The 16,716-nt window shown below is 38.8% G+C and overlaps 1 protein-coding gene across 1 annotated transcript in view; it reads right to left on the reverse strand.

Annotated features, from left to right (window-relative positions):
* MDN1 (midasin AAA ATPase 1) overlaps positions 1 to 16,716 on the reverse strand; it is an 87,962-nt gene that overhangs the window by 26,126 nt on the left and 45,120 nt on the right. Inside the window, exons 53-73 of the mRNA XM_088519776.1 lie at positions 16,202 to 16,362; positions 15,708 to 15,828; positions 14,993 to 15,203; positions 14,672 to 14,903; positions 13,469 to 13,595; positions 12,456 to 12,632; positions 12,095 to 12,309; positions 11,592 to 11,973; positions 11,258 to 11,367; positions 9,497 to 10,190; positions 8,726 to 8,884; positions 7,215 to 7,488; positions 6,037 to 6,272; positions 5,329 to 5,424; positions 5,003 to 5,097; positions 4,177 to 4,301; positions 3,078 to 3,224; positions 2,707 to 2,816; positions 2,192 to 2,265; positions 1,783 to 1,978; positions 171 to 330 (exon numbers count right to left, since the gene is read on the reverse strand). Of these exons, the coding sequence (XP_088375902.1) occupies positions 171 to 330; positions 1,783 to 1,978; positions 2,192 to 2,265; positions 2,707 to 2,816; positions 3,078 to 3,224; positions 4,177 to 4,301; positions 5,003 to 5,097; positions 5,329 to 5,424; positions 6,037 to 6,272; positions 7,215 to 7,488; positions 8,726 to 8,884; positions 9,497 to 10,190; positions 11,258 to 11,367; positions 11,592 to 11,973; positions 12,095 to 12,309; positions 12,456 to 12,632; positions 13,469 to 13,595; positions 14,672 to 14,903; positions 14,993 to 15,203; positions 15,708 to 15,828; positions 16,202 to 16,362 (4,102 nt within the window). The remainder of the gene's footprint in view (positions 1 to 170; positions 331 to 1,782; positions 1,979 to 2,191; positions 2,266 to 2,706; positions 2,817 to 3,077; positions 3,225 to 4,176; positions 4,302 to 5,002; positions 5,098 to 5,328; positions 5,425 to 6,036; positions 6,273 to 7,214; positions 7,489 to 8,725; positions 8,885 to 9,496; positions 10,191 to 11,257; positions 11,368 to 11,591; positions 11,974 to 12,094; positions 12,310 to 12,455; positions 12,633 to 13,468; positions 13,596 to 14,671; positions 14,904 to 14,992; positions 15,204 to 15,707; positions 15,829 to 16,201; positions 16,363 to 16,716) is intronic.

Raw genomic sequence — 16,716 nt, forward strand, 5'->3', positions numbered from 1 at the left:
AAAAAGAAAAGGTAAGTCATGTGAAGCTGCAGCACGCACACACACTAGCCATGGAAAGGTGGTCTGTGAAGGGATCTATATATCTATATGTAAACTTCTTCCTTCTCTGTTCCATTTTATTTCACAATACAGAGGTCCATTATGGTATAAAAATCACAAGAATACTCAACCTGTGAATTGGTCAAGATCTTCCAGCAAACTTGAAAATGAATTATTTTCCATAACTCTTATACACATTTTCTTCATTTTTTTGGTAAGTTTAGGCAGACGATACTGAAGAGATTCTGCATGAAATATAATCCCGTCCTGACACTCTTCTGGGAGTCCCCTCTGAGAAAAAAAAGAAACATTCTGAGTATATGCACACAATGGACAGACAGGGCAGCCTCAATCAAGACAACAGTAGTTTGCTTTAAAAACAAGAGCAAAATTCTGTATTCAGCTAAACCCAAAAACCTGTTCAATGTACTCCTCAGCACAGTTCAGCACCAACACTTGAGGAAAATCAGTGCATGTTTGTCAGGTATACATTAATTCTGAAAACAGCCAGATAAAGGGAAGATGCTACGATCATACTCTTCACGGTTTGTCATGACCTCCTTCACAGAGGTTATCGCTGCTTCACATCAGTTCCTTGGACCTTACTTGTCCAAAGAAAGTCACACTAACTCAAAAGACTAATGCTCTCACGGTGCAAGGTAAGAACACCACTAACACCTTATTAGATACAAATTTAATTGCCCTGCTCAAGAACACTGAAAGAGGAATGCAAATAGAAATGATTAAATGACATGAATGATCCTCTGGTGCGTATGTCTGAAATTATTCAGCAGGGACTGTTCAACTCAAGGTCTCATATTTCTTCTTGTAGTTTCATAATGTCTTTGTTTATTAAACAAGGGATCCATTAAACCATCTTAATCATTTACAGGTTTTGGGGAAAGAGGAGAGACAATTGCCAGCTTTCCACCCCCTTACTCTGCCCTCATGACTGTCAAGGCCAAGAGCAAAACCAACCATCCTCTTGATAGGATAAAAGTGAGCAAAACTCTGGAAACTTCCAGATAGGAGTAACTGAGCATCCTGCCTCCAAAAAATCCTGAGGAGTTCCAACTGGCTTCTCACATCTCATTAACATAGCCTAACGGGTATGAAATGAAACTATTTCAGGAGTAAAATTAACTACCTTCCACTTTGGGCTGGACAACTGTATTATAAACACACCAAACAGTGCATCTATAACTGTGCAGGAGTTATCACGTCAGCTAATAAAACACATTCCTACACATGCTTTCAGCCCACAACAACAGTATGACAAAACAGTGTATTCCCCTCACAGAATTCAAGTCGGAAATATTTTATATTTAATCAATTTTTACATATGCACAAATATTACAGATATATGACCATTTGTTTGAGTCCCCGTTTAAAAGAATCTGCAGCTGAAGTCACAGATGCTTATCATTTTGGGTGAAAATTCTCCCTTAATGGCAGAGAACATTAGTTCTACTCCTTGTCCTTATTTCTGCTCTAGCTGGAGAACTATCAAGTTGTTGCAGATGACACTAGTAACTTGCAGACAAAATGTGCAATGGTTATCATCTCTGTATTATATCCTTGTATTTGTCTTTCTATATTGCACATCTGTCTGCTTGTGGTGTTCCCTAGCACTGAAAACACACAAAAAAACACTCAAAGTTGACAATCAGACAATCGGTGAAAAGCAACAGATAACATGTAAATAGAAAAAACACCCTTCCTACATATAAAGAATAAAGTCACCTTATCAGCATCTGTTCTAGCACACAGAGCTTTTCTTACGGTCGTGTTCAGCCTCTGAATTCTGGTCTCTGTGTTCTCAGTTTCTTGCTGCCTTTGCAAGCAGTCCAGCTGCCCTTCTTTATCACTTTCCACCAAGGCAGGCTGACATGGCTCATTGAGAACAACTTGAAACTTCTTCATGAATTTAAAAAGGGTCCTAGTTATCAAAGAAAAGCAGAACAGTTATAAAATATTCTAACATATGAAGTCTCCCAGATGCTCAAAGTGATGGGTGTCAGAAATATTCTAGCATTTTAAATTTAATCTCATACAGAGAATACCTATCAGGAAGATAGAAATTCAATTGCACATACAAATATGGCATTTTATTAGTCCCCAAATGGCATTTTACTCCCAAGCTTTTAGTTACCTGTGTGTTTTTTCAACAGATTGTTTTATGGCCCAGAAGCTGACATCATTCCACTTTGAAATTTTCACAAATTCCTATTAATGAAAGAAATAATCAGTGGGATCACTTATACAAACCCAATAAGGGATTTGCATATAAAATATCAGCTTTAAAAGTTAATGATCTGCAAGAATCTGACTGTCTTAAAATGTAAGACCTTCAATTTAGTTAGAGGAAATGACTGCATAAGTCACCATCTTCTATTAATAGTGTGTTTGTACGTGTTGAAATGTTTGTGCTTAGGCCTCTGCACAACCAAATGTTGTGAAATCCAAATGGGCTTCATGATATGGTAGTAACCTTCTTGACCAAATGAGACTGATGGAACATTAAGGACTTTCACCTAACCTTATAAATCATTTCTTTGCCAAGTGAAGTACCACAAGGATTTCAAGCTATCTACAAATTCAACCACTAATTGCTCTGCTGTTCATTGCATCACCTCAATAAGCTGTCCGAGTTAAGTTTTCTTTTACCTTAAGTTCCTTTTCTATAGGTTGTCGCAGTTCAGCGATTCTGGTCTCAACACACTCTGAAAACTGCTTATAATAATTATGCAGATTCCACAGGATGCTGCACAGGACATCTGGAAGGGACAGACAATAACAAGCTTCTTTGAAAACAGGATATTCTTCAGTATCAACAACAGAAACACAACTGGTCTCCTTGTGATCATAAAGCCTACTTGTATCGAGGGATGGGGCAAACAAGCCAACAGCATTCTTGAAGGAAACAGTAAAAGCAGCAGTATAAGCTTGGATGACTCTTAGGAGCTCTCAATGATGTGCATCTAAAGTCTGGAATGTCTTGTAAAGAAGACTTAACACACGTCATGGTAACAACCTACCCTTTCTTGCCACCTGCGGCATCAGCAGGACATGGCAGTGGAAAACCAGTAGTGCCTGAAGCCGTGTGTGAAACTCTCCCAGCGTAGATCCCTCGATGAAGGCCTGCAGGGTGCTGATCAGCACTTGGAGACTCATCTGCTCAGTTTCTGAAACCCCTCGAAAATTTAGAGGAAAGAGGGGAGGAGGAAAAAAAAAAAAAAGAAAAAAAAAAAAAGCCCACATGAAAATTTTACCTGTTACAACCTTTGTAACTCACAGCCTAACACCGGGTCGCTATTAGGCAAGGTTCGAAAGAAACTGAGAAACTTCCTATACAAAGAAGAACTTGGGAGGAAGGAAAAAAAAAATGTTTGTATGTGTATTCTAATCTTAAAATAAGAAGTAGATAGAGGAAACAACATACTGGGGCCAGCACAGTCTGACATCAAACAGTCAAAAATATTTGCTGTTTTCTATGAATGATTGCCTTTCTCAGCAATGATGAGCACAAATTAGTTGCTGCCAGTTGCTTAATTCCTCGTGATCATCAAGGAACAATCTGGTAGAGAAGACTGAATGTTTCTTTCATCTTTACAATTATACAAAATTTGGAGGACTAAGTACTGAGAACAATTTTCCTCCTTAACTTGAACAGCTGCAGAGAGATTTGCTAGGCAGGGCAGATACCAAAAGCATACATACTGTATGGATTGTTTAAGCTTTATTCAGAATGCTGGAAACACTTCAGCTGGGATGTAAACTCAACTGCATGCAATAAGATAAAGTGCCTTTTACAGCTGCAGACAGAGGCTTCTTCCCTCTCAAATCTCATTCTAAAATTCGTTATCTATGTGCAAGACGCACAGTGACCAGTTCTTTCTTTCATGTGCCTCCTACAGGTATCTTCCTTTCTTTACATTACATATAATTTTCAGAAACCAACACCAATTAAAGTACACACTGTCTAGAAGATCTTATACTATCATGGAATTTATTGTAGGGTTTTCACAAAGGGGACAAGAGCTACATCCTTTAACTGCCACACTTTTAAGCACTTAATTATGCATCCTTAGAAATTGCTCAAAGTGTATGACATGTTTATAGGAGGACAGTACTTACCTTCTTCATTTCCTTCTGTTTGTTCTTGTACATACTTCTCAATCATCTGATAGATTGAGAACCAGTGCTTCGTGGATTTCTCTACATGTTGCTTTGTCATATTGTCCAGACTGACTGACCAGCAACTGGAAGCAAGGAGGGTACAAACACACACAGCAACAGAAATCAAAATGTTGGCAGCTTGGACTCCAAAACAACAGTAACTTTATTCTAAGCTTCTACTAAACTGAAGGAAAACTTGAAACCATGTATATCGCTTAAGATACCCAAATAGCTATTTAAGATCACTGCCTTCCCGCTATCGTATATACAGGAATACACCAACTAGGGACTGCCAAGCAAAACAGGCTTAAAGTAAGCAAAGCCCCCCTTTTTCACAAAATGTGAGGTTCTCCTTCCACAACACGTGAAGGAGACCTGTGGAATTCCTGATCAAGGCATACTGTGGATGCAGGAGGCTGGGCAACCATTCCGAAGGGAAACGTAATAGGGGTTATTAAATAGAAAAACTGACTCACAAACCCCAAGATTAAAATAGGAAAAGGTCGGGAAAACATGAGGATAAAGTAATGTAGACATTTGTCTTACTCTAATCCTTGTAAGGTACCCACATATGTTCACTAGGGAAAACAATACCAAATGGACATGCACTTTCTGACCTAGCTCAGGTATTCCTTTAGTCATCTCCACACTAGGATATCCACACAAAGTAAAAATGTTCCCCAGTTAAGGCAATATAGAAAAATAAGGCATGGGAATGCATCCCTGTATGAAAACATAAGCCTACTGCTCTTGCTTAGATATTGTAGGGAAGGGCAATTCTTACTTCAACTCCAGTTTACGCCACTGGATTATCAGCTGTGTAACCAAATCAAGATGTTTCCTCAAGGACAAAGCTCGACTAGCGTTTTCCTCCCAGTCCTGGAGAGGGAAAAACAAAACTAAAAAAAACCCACCTCACATATTTATAAGAAAATTAATTTTTGCATGACAAGACTCATTTAGATCTCTGGAGTACTTTCCTATTACTTAAATTCACATGCAAGCTCACTCTTTTTTGTGAAACCTTTCAGCTGTTTTTATCATAGTGCCAATACAAATAAGGAAGTATAGAAGAGAAACTAAAACAGTTTCCCTTAGTACTCTTCATACCTGTGCCTTCGCGAGAAGAATTTCTAAGCCATTCAGGAACTTTGAGAGAGGACTACACAGTGGAAAACTTCGGATTCTGTCCATCACAACTAGCAGCTACAGAATGAAAAATTAAAATGCAAAAGTTAAGTGTATTTAGATTAGTATAATCTACCTCTACAGGAGATAAGGCCAGTGTTCTGGACCAAAGAGCACAAACAACTTAATGCTGAGTTCCAGCTGATTCTGGGTTTATGCACTAGTCTAAGAAATATAACAGAGCGAGGGTCCTGTTAAGTGGTACCAAGGATGCCTATTTTTAAAGCAGCATTAAAGAAAACCAACCACAACATAAAAAACATGGTATTTTGGAGGAAAAACAAACAAATAAACAAAAAAACACCATGCACACAGGAAAAGCCCCCAAAAATCTTTAAGGAATGGCAGATTAATCAAAGCCGTAAGATCGGAGTAGGCAACAAATACCATTTAGCACTTCATAAATGAATGAAATAGCTGAAAATAATTAGTACATTTGAAGAAACTGGCATCACTTCAAAATATCTCAGTAATTAATACACAGATTTGTGTCTCAGTGACTAAATGTACGTATGTGTGCTTGTGTATATGTATTTATAAATATATTTACATGCACAACTATCAAATACTTTCTTGCACATAACTTTTACTGTTTCTTTTTCCCCAAAACATTTGCTGAAATACTTTTACCTGCAGAAGTACTGGATGCTCAGGCCATTCCTGCAGTAACCTGTTCACTTCTTTAGCAAAATTATCAAGTACAGGTTGGCACCGTCGGACTTGCTGAATATTAGGGTGTTGGTAAAAATCATACGGGCCATCTTGCTGTAGCACCAGATCTGAAGTCAGTTCCTCAAAAAAGGTATTTTGAAGGAGGGTGCTAACTAGAAGTTGGCTTCCCAGAAGACTATCGTTCAGTTCAGCACCTACGAAGCCAAAAATGACAGACATGCTATTCGCTCTTTCTTCAGTTAGGAAAACATTTATTTTTTTTCCCTGTATCCTACTAGTATTATCCCAAACCTTCTCCTGGTATGCATTATGAAGATATAAGAGTATGCTACACAAGCAATGAGATAGATGCAAGGAGTATAGAATAGCCATGTATTCTACGCCCTGTATTTTATTTTTTGTACAAAAAGTTGGTAAGATCAGGATCCAACTGTTATTCCTCCATTCAAAAATTCACATCAAGGAGATTTACCAACAAAATATTACTAAGGTTCTGGGAAAAAGTATTCCAATTAAAAAAAAATTACACCTGGGGAACGGACACACAATGGACACATACACACACAGAGCACTACTGTAAAAACAGCAGGCCTGGTGCATTGTACATTCCTTCCTCACTGCCCACATACTTACTAGATCAGAAATGAAATACTATTCTGCTCTGAGAAATGATGGAAAATATTAATGCTGAAACTGTGGTTTCACATCAAATGGGTCAATATTTTGATGTAAAAACAAAAGTGCATTTTATTAAAAAAAAAACAGAAGCTCTATTAAAATGAATTTCTTTATGAATCTAATTGAATCGAAAATTTTATCTCTGGGAAATTTCTGCAAATCCATAGTCTCCAACAAGATTACACGGATGAAAATGTCCAAAATTTTGAGTGAGCGAGTAGACTCAGTTAATGAACACAGTTTAAGAGTAAATGAGCTATATGAAATAAAACAACCCTTAAAAGACTAAAACACTGGGAGAGAATTCGGAACACAGAGCAAGTTCTTTGGAAAAAGCAAGCAGCGTTTTTGTACATTTCTTCCATAGCGTATAAATATTTAATGATTTGCAGTACAACTAATTTGGAACTGATCACCACAGAGCTAGAACCAAACATCTGGAATGTGAGCAACCTTACCAATCAAAGGATAGAAGTGCGACACCAGGCAGGCACCAGTCTGATAGCAGGAAAGAAACGTATTCAGATAGTGTTTGGCTTGGTGGGAAGGCAGACTCTGCTGATACCACAGAGATCGTGCAAAGTTCAAGCACAACTGTTGATGAACCATCATGACTGTCCGCATGGAGCTCTTGGACAGAACAGCTCTATCAACTTCCAGCTGGTCTTCCAACTCATCTACAGTTTCCATTTTTTCCTCTAGACTTGGCTGAGCTGTGATATCTTCAAAGTCCTACAAATCACATAATAAACAACAGTTATAACTCCTCCCTTTAATGCCTTTTGGTTGTGGGACACATGGGGAGGAGGAGAATATTGAGGCAACATGCTAACGATTTGGAATTGCCGCTGTATAAATACACTACCCACTTCCCAGTTTGGCTGTCGGTCTGAAACAGAATACCTCCCCACAACACATGGATCCTCAGGAGCGTCCCAAGCATTTCTATACTGCATGCCAATGCTTGGGTAAGATATGTAGTAACATGGGCCAGTTAAACAAGAAACCCTGATATCTTCAGCAGTTCATTCTATTGAGAGTAGCATTCTTTACAGATCACAGAGCCACAGAATGGTTGAGGTTGGAAGGCACCTCTAGAGATCATCTAGTCCGACCTCTCTGCTCCAGCAAGGACACCTAGAGCATGGGGCACAGGGTGGCATCCAAGGGGTTTGAAAGATCTCCAGAGGAGACTCCACAACCTCTCTGGGCAGCCTGTTCCAGGGCTGTCACCCTCACAGTAAAGAAGTTCTTCCTTACGTGGAGGTGGAACTTCCTGTGTTTCAATTTGTACCCATTCTGCTTGTCCTGTCACTCGCCACCACCGAGAAGAGTCTGGCCCCATCCTCCCTACATCCTCCCCTCAGGTACTTAGACATGTTGATCAAATCTCCTCTCAGTCTTCTCTTCTCCAGACTAAACAGGCCCAGCTTGCTTAGTCTTTCCTCAAACGATAAATGCTCCAGTTCCTTAATCAATTTTGTCACTCTATGCTGGACCCTCTCTAGAAGCTCCACATCCTTCTTGTACTGGGGAGCCCAGAACTCTACCCAATACTCCAGGTGCAGCCTCACCATAGCTGAGTAGAGGAACAGCGTCCCGTCCCTCATAGCTCATACAACCTCAGCAGACCTTACTTGCTAAATGAATTGACTGTAAAAATTCTATCACAAAAAAATAATATCGCCATCATTCAGTTACATATCCTAGGGTTACTCAGCAGAAGCAGAGGAGATTTTAAAACAAGGAAATACATCCAAAGCCTTCTACAGACAGAAGGGAAAGGCCACAAGAAGAAACTACTATTTCAACACATGGCTAACACTGCTTTATTTGGAGACGAACCCTACGTTTTCTTTTTTGCTGAAACAAACAAATAAATAAATCATTACATTTTATGTATAATGCTTATTCTAAGGAAATATTACATGCATAATCTTTATGTTTCTTTCCAGAGTCCTATTGTTACCTTTCCATGAAGAGGAAATCTCCTCCTGAATTCTCTTTCTTCCTCATCTTCGCTCTGTCCTTTTCCATGGCTTTTACTCCTGTATCTGTAGGGACAGTTTTCCATTGCCTCCTGCTCTTGAGCACGGCGTTCCTGTTCATCCCATTCATTTATAATTGCCTGAGGAATCATAAAGCAGCACACTTACACAAATTAAAGATTACATACTTAAGATCATATTACACCTCACTGCTGTAACAGATTTTTTTTTCCTTCTCTTTTTAATCTGTCAGGTCTGCAACAGTATAAAACAAAGAACCAAAGGCATTTAACTTGAACGAGGATTAGGTTGCCCCTTCAGCAAACTAACAGGGAAAGACCATCGAAAACAGTACACAATGCAGAATCCGGCTCCAAACTCTATTTCTCTGTTTTAACTCTTTTATAAAGAATTTCACTACAAAGTTATTTAAATATACATATATATATGTATATACACACACACACACACATTTATTACACAACCACTCTGATTTTATGAGTCTTTGATTTTGATTGATTTATGATTTGATCTATGAATCTTTGATTTGATAGTTTTGATAAATCTGGAGTAGCTAACAAAACACGCTTAATTATCTTAGTAATTCTGTGAGGGGAAGTAGGAGTGGGAGACAACTTTAAGAACTTTATTTCTTAAGAACTGACATTTATCCAGGTAGTTCAGTGCAAGAACTCTACAAATGCAAATCAGAATGCTACTCTACTTCCTGGCCGTTACACTTCAGATGTTACCTGGCACAGATGCCTAAAAAGTTGCAGAGATTTCTGGTCCATCTCTCCTCTTGATAGGACGTGGCACCGAAGACGCAGCAAAGCATTCACCAGCAGCTGTTCCAGAGTCGGGCAAGGCTTCTGCACTCCCTCCGACTCTCCTTCAGGCTGCTTCAGAGAAAACTTAAGTCCATTAAGGACCTCGACTGAATTCACTGAGCATATAGTTTCTGCATGAGCAAAGTAAGTGGGGAAGGTGGGGCTAACAGATGGAAATGCCAACAAAGCAGTGAGGAGGTTGGCAAGATCAGTGCGACACACAAAACTGTTGAGCATTGCATAAGCTTCAAAGGCCACTAGTCTCATGCCGTGTTGCAACTGTAAGATGGCAGACTGCAGTGGAATGATGGCATCAGGGAACACAGCGTATTCCTCTGCCAGGAGTCTCCTAAACTGGTGGTGTGACTTTTGCCAAGATGCTTCTTTATGTAACAGCTTTTGTATTGCCTGGAGGGACTCGGATCTTTCTCCGCGGAGGAACTGCAGAAGGTGAGCTAGAAGATCTTGGACTGAAGAAACCTGGGCAATACTGTTGATATACTGATGAACTTGCTGGTACAGGCAGTCATAGGCAGGGACAGCAGGCCTGAACGCTTTTTTTCTGGAAAGACTGATTATCTGCTCCTTCAACCTCTGCATTCTTTCATGCAACAGCCTGTTAGGAAATAAAATAGAACAAAAATGTAGCACCAGTAGGGCAGGCAGACACCCCTTCCTTCCTCTCTCCTCATTTCCGCCCCCCGCACTTTTCCATTAAGTGTCCTTCTGTTTTCTTTTACTTTTGACGTGACAGCTGTATGAGCATTCATGGCAATGCAGTACTACTGGTGAAGGGGGGTGGGGAGGGAAGGGAGGAAAAAAAAAAAAAAAATCAGTCAAACTTAGAAATTCTGAACTGACTCTTAATGACTTCTTAATCAATAGCACAGAACTACCACACCAATTTACATGTTTGAGATTGGAAGCTTCCATTAACTGCGGATAATTAAAAATAATGCCCACTTATCAAATCATGCAGAAAGAACACCTGAAAACCTGTACAAAATTCAAGTTCATTTAAAATTTCTTACTCTAGTTCCTCAGATTAAAAACCAATAGCTACAAATTCTAAGCATCAACAGTGTATTCCAATTTGTAAAATATTTAATTAGGTGACGGGACCATAGGCAAACATGATGTTAAATTACAGGTTTTGCAGACTTCACTAAATACAGTTTGGTCTAAAGCTCAGTAATTTAGCACTAGTTCCCGCTGAGACCTTTAAGAGTTACAGTCATAGATAACCAATCTAATTTCACTTTGTTAAAAATTATTATAAGCTAGTAAAAGTACCATAATTATGTTAGATGTGTAACTTAATTTTCAGCTCTGAGCACAGCTCCAGTTTTCTGGAGATAGGAAGGCCACATGCATAGATACAGCTTTCAGGAGAAAAGCATTTACATACCCACATTTTGTGGGCTTGTATTGTAGCAGTTGTTATACTATAGCAATAGAAAGTGTGTAGAGACAACTCCTTAACTACTGCAAGCAAAACTCTACAGAATAGCATCTGTATTTTCATTGCATTTTAATCAGCAAATTACAACTTTCAAATCAACAAAGATTACCTTGTTTTGACAGATTAACGCTATCATTGTAAGGCCATGGAGAAAATCCATCTAGAGCATCCATATATGTGATTTCCAATCTAAACAGAAAACCAAGTGCTTGAGATATTACCTGAGATGGGGATGAACATAGTTGCTGATTGCTTCATCTTCAATACTCTTCCCTGTATGTAGCTGGGATGACAAATCATTTGTTTTCCATTCACACTCCAGTTGATGCAACTGAAAAGACAATAAACCCTTCCCTGAAGTTCTGGCTTTGATAAAGCAACAAGTGCATCATCTTTATGGATATTAAAATAACCTATAACTGTATAGTTTAAAAATCATGCTTTAAACATCAAGCTTGTATCTTCACAGGATTTACCTAAGATTATTCAAAACAAATCCCATTTTCACTGATGTTGTATATGACAGTGGTAGAAGCCAGCTCAACTCCAACTCACCTCTTCCTTGGCATACTTGAGTTTGTATTCTCTTTTCACAGCTGGATCAAAACGAGTCTGTGGAAGCCACACCTGGATCTGTAGCAAGCCAATATTCACCCAAAGGCTTCCTCGCCAAGCTGTCTCTGGTAGCTCCTTAAGGCCTTCCCCAAAGAACTGCCGCAAGCAAGTGTGCAGGAGAAAAAGGACTTCCTTAGGAAGCAATTCCTGATCAGCGATGCTTCTGAGTATCTTGAGAAGATGCTCATATGCAAGACGATCCTTGAACGAGAGATTCTCACAATACTCCAAAAATTTGTCTTGCAGCTCTATTGGAACCAGATCTACCAGGGCAGAGAGCAGCCTACCCAGCACTATTCCTTGTAGTCTGGAGTCTGTGTATCTGAAGGCACAGAAATCAAAGAAATAAAAAAACAAAGTTGACCTCTGGTAAACAAGCTTCTGTAACACACCTGGTTTAAGTAACACATGTCTAAGAATACCTAAAGTATACTTAAGTATACCTAAAGTCTGCTGTTGAAGAGACAGCCAGGTTGGTCCACAATGTTGCACTGACTTCATGAAGCTGTTGTGCTCTCTCCACCCATTCTCCCAGTGTCACATGGGATGATGACAGAACTGGAAGCCCACTCACATCCCACTGGCTTGTCTTGCTGCTGCTAGTTAGAATTTCAAAGAAGCACTTTGAGAAAACTGCTCGGGTCAAAATACCGGGGCCCTAAATTAAGAGATTAAGAGTTAGATTGTTCAGATGCAACTTGCACTGATTATGCTAGAGTTTTACTGTATGTTTTAGAAAGCTGTTGAATTGTTTAGTAAAACAGTCCTCAGCCCAGCTACTTGCTTAGGTCAGAATAGACAAACCTTCATAGAACCTCCATAGTTCATCTGTGATTTAGGAAAGTTCTCTTCTTCTGTCATTGGTAGTGATCTCCAGGTCAGCCAATAGTCTGGATCAGATGCAAAAGTACTGCTCCAAAAGGATGCTAGTGCAGCACTAACTAGCTGAGATGACAGAACAGACATTTCTTCAGGGTACACCTAAGGAGAGAGGGGAGGAAAAAAAAAAAAAAAAACACATACAAGAATCAGGAGGGTAACATATAGACATCAAATGAGATTCAGCAGGAACAAATGAGCAATTATACTATTTTCCCCTTACAAGATTCCCCTTAAATATATTTTTTTGATTTCACATAGCGTTTGCTCACATTTCTTCCTGACAAGAACCCAAGTTCACTTCCTAATGTCTGCACTGGCTCAACTTCCTTCCTTGTCAGGGGAACAAGCAGTAAGTTTGCAGTGCGAGTACTCAGCACACAGTCTCTATTGTGCAATTATGCAACCACATATTATGTTAATACAAATTTGCTGTTTGCTGAACTTCACAGGAGCACAACTACCACCATACTATAGCTAAATATTAACTGACCAAAATTTCTGATACATTAAACAGCTTTATAAGAAATACATCATACAATTGAATAAAAACTGCACCAAAAAAAACCCCACAAACCAAAACAACAGAAATGAGGCAAACATTTTAAAATTCTTCAGCATAAAATTATTTTGAATAGATGTAACCAAGCTGATACCCACCGCTCAATCAATCTTCCGTTTTCTATTATTTCATGGATGAATGAATGGAACTAAAACATCCAACTATATTCATAAATATATAGAGAACTATGATTTTAGACTTTGGAATGTTTAGCGTTGGGGTTTTTTGTATGCTCATAGTTAATAAGCTATTCTATTCTCATTAAAAACAAAGAACTGAAACATTCATTGTCAGGCATAGGAAGTTAGTACCTTACAGAGACACAAGTATTTTGAAAATTCTGAAAAAATCTGCAAGACCTAAAGCTTGTTCTTACTTCAGGGAGGTGTAACATGTGCCATAGTCCAGACAGCTGGTGAGAAGCAGCTGGTGTTAATTTCAGAGCAAAAGCTATAAGCTGAGATAGATCTGGACACAGGTGTAGTTCTCGACTGTAATTCACCCTGTAGCAGAAAAGAAAAAGCACAGTTTACATACTGCTTAGCCCAGACAACTACAGTGAATCATTCGGATAATCAAACAAATGAAAAGGGACAGGAGAGTCACAAGAACTGCGAAGACTAACCAGAAGGTTAAAGTGAGAATATTTAAAACACTGGAGGAAGAACAGGCACTCTAACGGTACTCTAAAAACTTGGATTCTGCAAAGCTGGGAAAAACTAAACTCACAGCTGAAGAGTAAAGAAATAGCATCTTCCGTAGCTTTAAGCTACATATTCAAAATACAAACAATCAAAAGAAAAAAAACTGTCTTGTTTTACAGTTCCTTTTGTCTTTGTGTTAGTCAGAACTTTTTTGCATTTGAGAAGCTCTATCAAGCAATTTAAGAGCCTCATTGTACAAAAAGTTACTTTCACTGAAGTCTGTGATTTTTTTTTTTTTTTTTTTTTTTAAGAAATGGCAAAACATGGTTCCTTGAGGCAACACGAGCACTTCTTAATTTAAATAATGTTAACTTAAGCTAGATGTTTATGGTTTCCTTGAATTTTGTGCTGAAAAAGCAAAGATGCATGTTAGGGTACTTTCATCATCAGGTCTAATTTAGTCTTTCTGCAGCAGCCCAGCCACATAACTATAAACACCCTTATGTTAATTCCTAACATGAAGGACCATTGTTTCACTAAAAGGAAAATACTGCTAGGATTTAAGGTTCCTCCAACTGTAACACATTCTACAGTTCAAGCTATTTCTGGAGTCTAATGTTTTATTCCAAGAGGCTTGGACATCAACAGTCCTACATTTGTATTAATAAAAGCCAGTTCAGTGGAAGAAAACTACCTATTTAATATAACACTAAACAACTCTTTTGCTGAAACATTTTATAACTGTTCAAGAGCAATTCTGCATGCAGACAAGGAATGTTTGGGTAATTATATGCATAAATCTATGTGTGTGCACACATGTGTACAAACACATATCCATATATATGTACACATACACACGGATTTACAAGTTTTTTTAGCTAGGGATTCTGAATCTTGTGAAAGGAAGACAGCATTTCTCTTTTCAGCCTTGTTACCTTCTTGCACAAGCCTTAGCCATATAATCAGCTGTCAGCTTGTACTGCCACATCGTCCCCAAGAACTCCATTGCAGGCCACAGCTGAATCCTGCTGCAGAGCTGGATTAACGAAGCAGGGTCTAACTGGCTGGAGATACCATCCTCATCAATCATTTCTCCTGAAGGTGGACGTATAACTCCTGTTGCTGTCAGTTGTGAATGCACAGCTTTCAAAAAATTCTTCAGGTCACCTGTTCGATGGGGGTGCAAAAGGCACATAAATGCATGTACTAAACCTTTTGTCAGCAAACATCTCACATTTTTATGTGAAAATGCCTACCCAGACAAACATCATCTAGATGATTAGCTCTGAGTATCAGGCCCTCAGCTTGCAGCAGTGCTTTCTTTATCTTCCATCCAGTGGCAGTGGTTTTCAGACAACACATTTTTTCCTGCCACCTCTTGCTTCCAAAGGTCAATCTTGGCTCCAAGATTTTAAGTGGCTTGCTGAGAACTTTTAGCTGAGAAAGACACTCTGCGCCCAGTTTATCCTAGAAGCATGAAAAGGACATTCGAACAAGTGGCAAATTATCTCAACAGTGCTAGCAACAAATGAAATGTGCGACTGCAGTCAGAAGTTTTAGGGAATAATTCACACTCACATGTTCCACCAGAGCCTAGGCACACATAAAATCAATCTGCAATTACATTCATAACTTCACAACAATTAATTTTAGCCTTACTCAAAAGAGTAGGAAGACAGAAGTGACTAAGACAGAACAAGTAGTCCTATTTTTATGCTTGTGTATCATTAAATATCAGGTAATTGCTACTTGTACTAATAACAGAAATGTTATCTGGGTAGCTGATATGTTTTACAAAAACTAAAAGATTAACATTAACACAGACTGGAATTTCTATTTTAATTAATCTAACAAGTCCATATGGAACGCCTTTTTGTGGACCCAGACAGCAAGTGCTTGCAAATCTTTATGATTAAAGAGTATCTGGAAAACACTGGAAATGCAACTCTTTTGCAAAATCAGTAGCAATACCTTAAAAGGAAGCGGTCTTCCTAGAGACTTCTGCAATATCTTCATACTGGCACAAACACTAGCAGGGTTGGCCAAGCAGTTCTGGATCTGCTGTGAAACAGACTGAATTTCTTTTGAAATCCTTGAGGTAGAAACAGCAGGAGGGAAAGCAATTAGCTCAAATGTTTGAGGGGAAAAAAGAAAATAATAATAATAATAAAATAATAAAAAGAAGGAAAAGTCATTCTCCTTCACTAAAAGAACAATCTAATTTTAAGGAAGAAGCAATGGGTAAAGATTGTAGATAGAAACATATGGCCGAAGAGAAGCCCTATACTAAGAAACCCAAGGTTTTAGTGATCAGCTATTTAACACATTGTACTTACATCACTAATGAACTTGGACATTAAAGGCAAATCATACTAATTACAATATGAATTATATTAATCAGGCAGAATGCTAGCAAAAAGGTAACAAGCAACCATATAATATAACCACAAATCAAAGCCACTTACTTGTGCTGTTCTGATCCAAGAAGCATCTGAGGAATTCTGTCAATCAAATGCTTCATAACCCAGTGCCAATGTAGAGATAGAAGTGACAATCCTGGTGAATCCACTGTCACTGTGTCAGACACTGCCCAGAATCGGTCACGCCATAGCAAGCAATATAAAATCTAACAAAAGCCAAAAAGGTTACAGTTTCCTATTGCTGAGCCCTGCATATTGCCCTGCAAGCACTTTGTACTTCAAGCAAGAGGAAACAAAACAACACTGTCAGTTCCATCAACTTCAGAAGCAGTTGGGCGCTCAGAGCTACAAACTGGCACTCAACTACATCTCCTCCAAAATATGGGGTGTGTCTGGTGGCAGTGGAAATATACACGTCAAAAAAGAATATGCCAAAAGTATATGCCTAAGGAAATCCATGGACCTAGCCTATATGTTAGGTTGCAGCAAAGAGATCTTGATAGTCTGAGAATGGAGAGGGAGAAGTGAACTCTCCCTGCAACCTGAATATCGCCTGTCCA

The sequence above is a fragment of the Tinamus guttatus genome, unplaced genomic scaffold (assembly GCF_059628265.1).
Source record: "Tinamus guttatus ecotype Peru unplaced genomic scaffold, ASM5962826v1 Tinamus_guttatus_pri_ptg000070l, whole genome shotgun sequence".
Taxonomy (NCBI): domain Eukaryota; kingdom Metazoa; phylum Chordata; class Aves; order Tinamiformes; family Tinamidae; genus Tinamus; species Tinamus guttatus.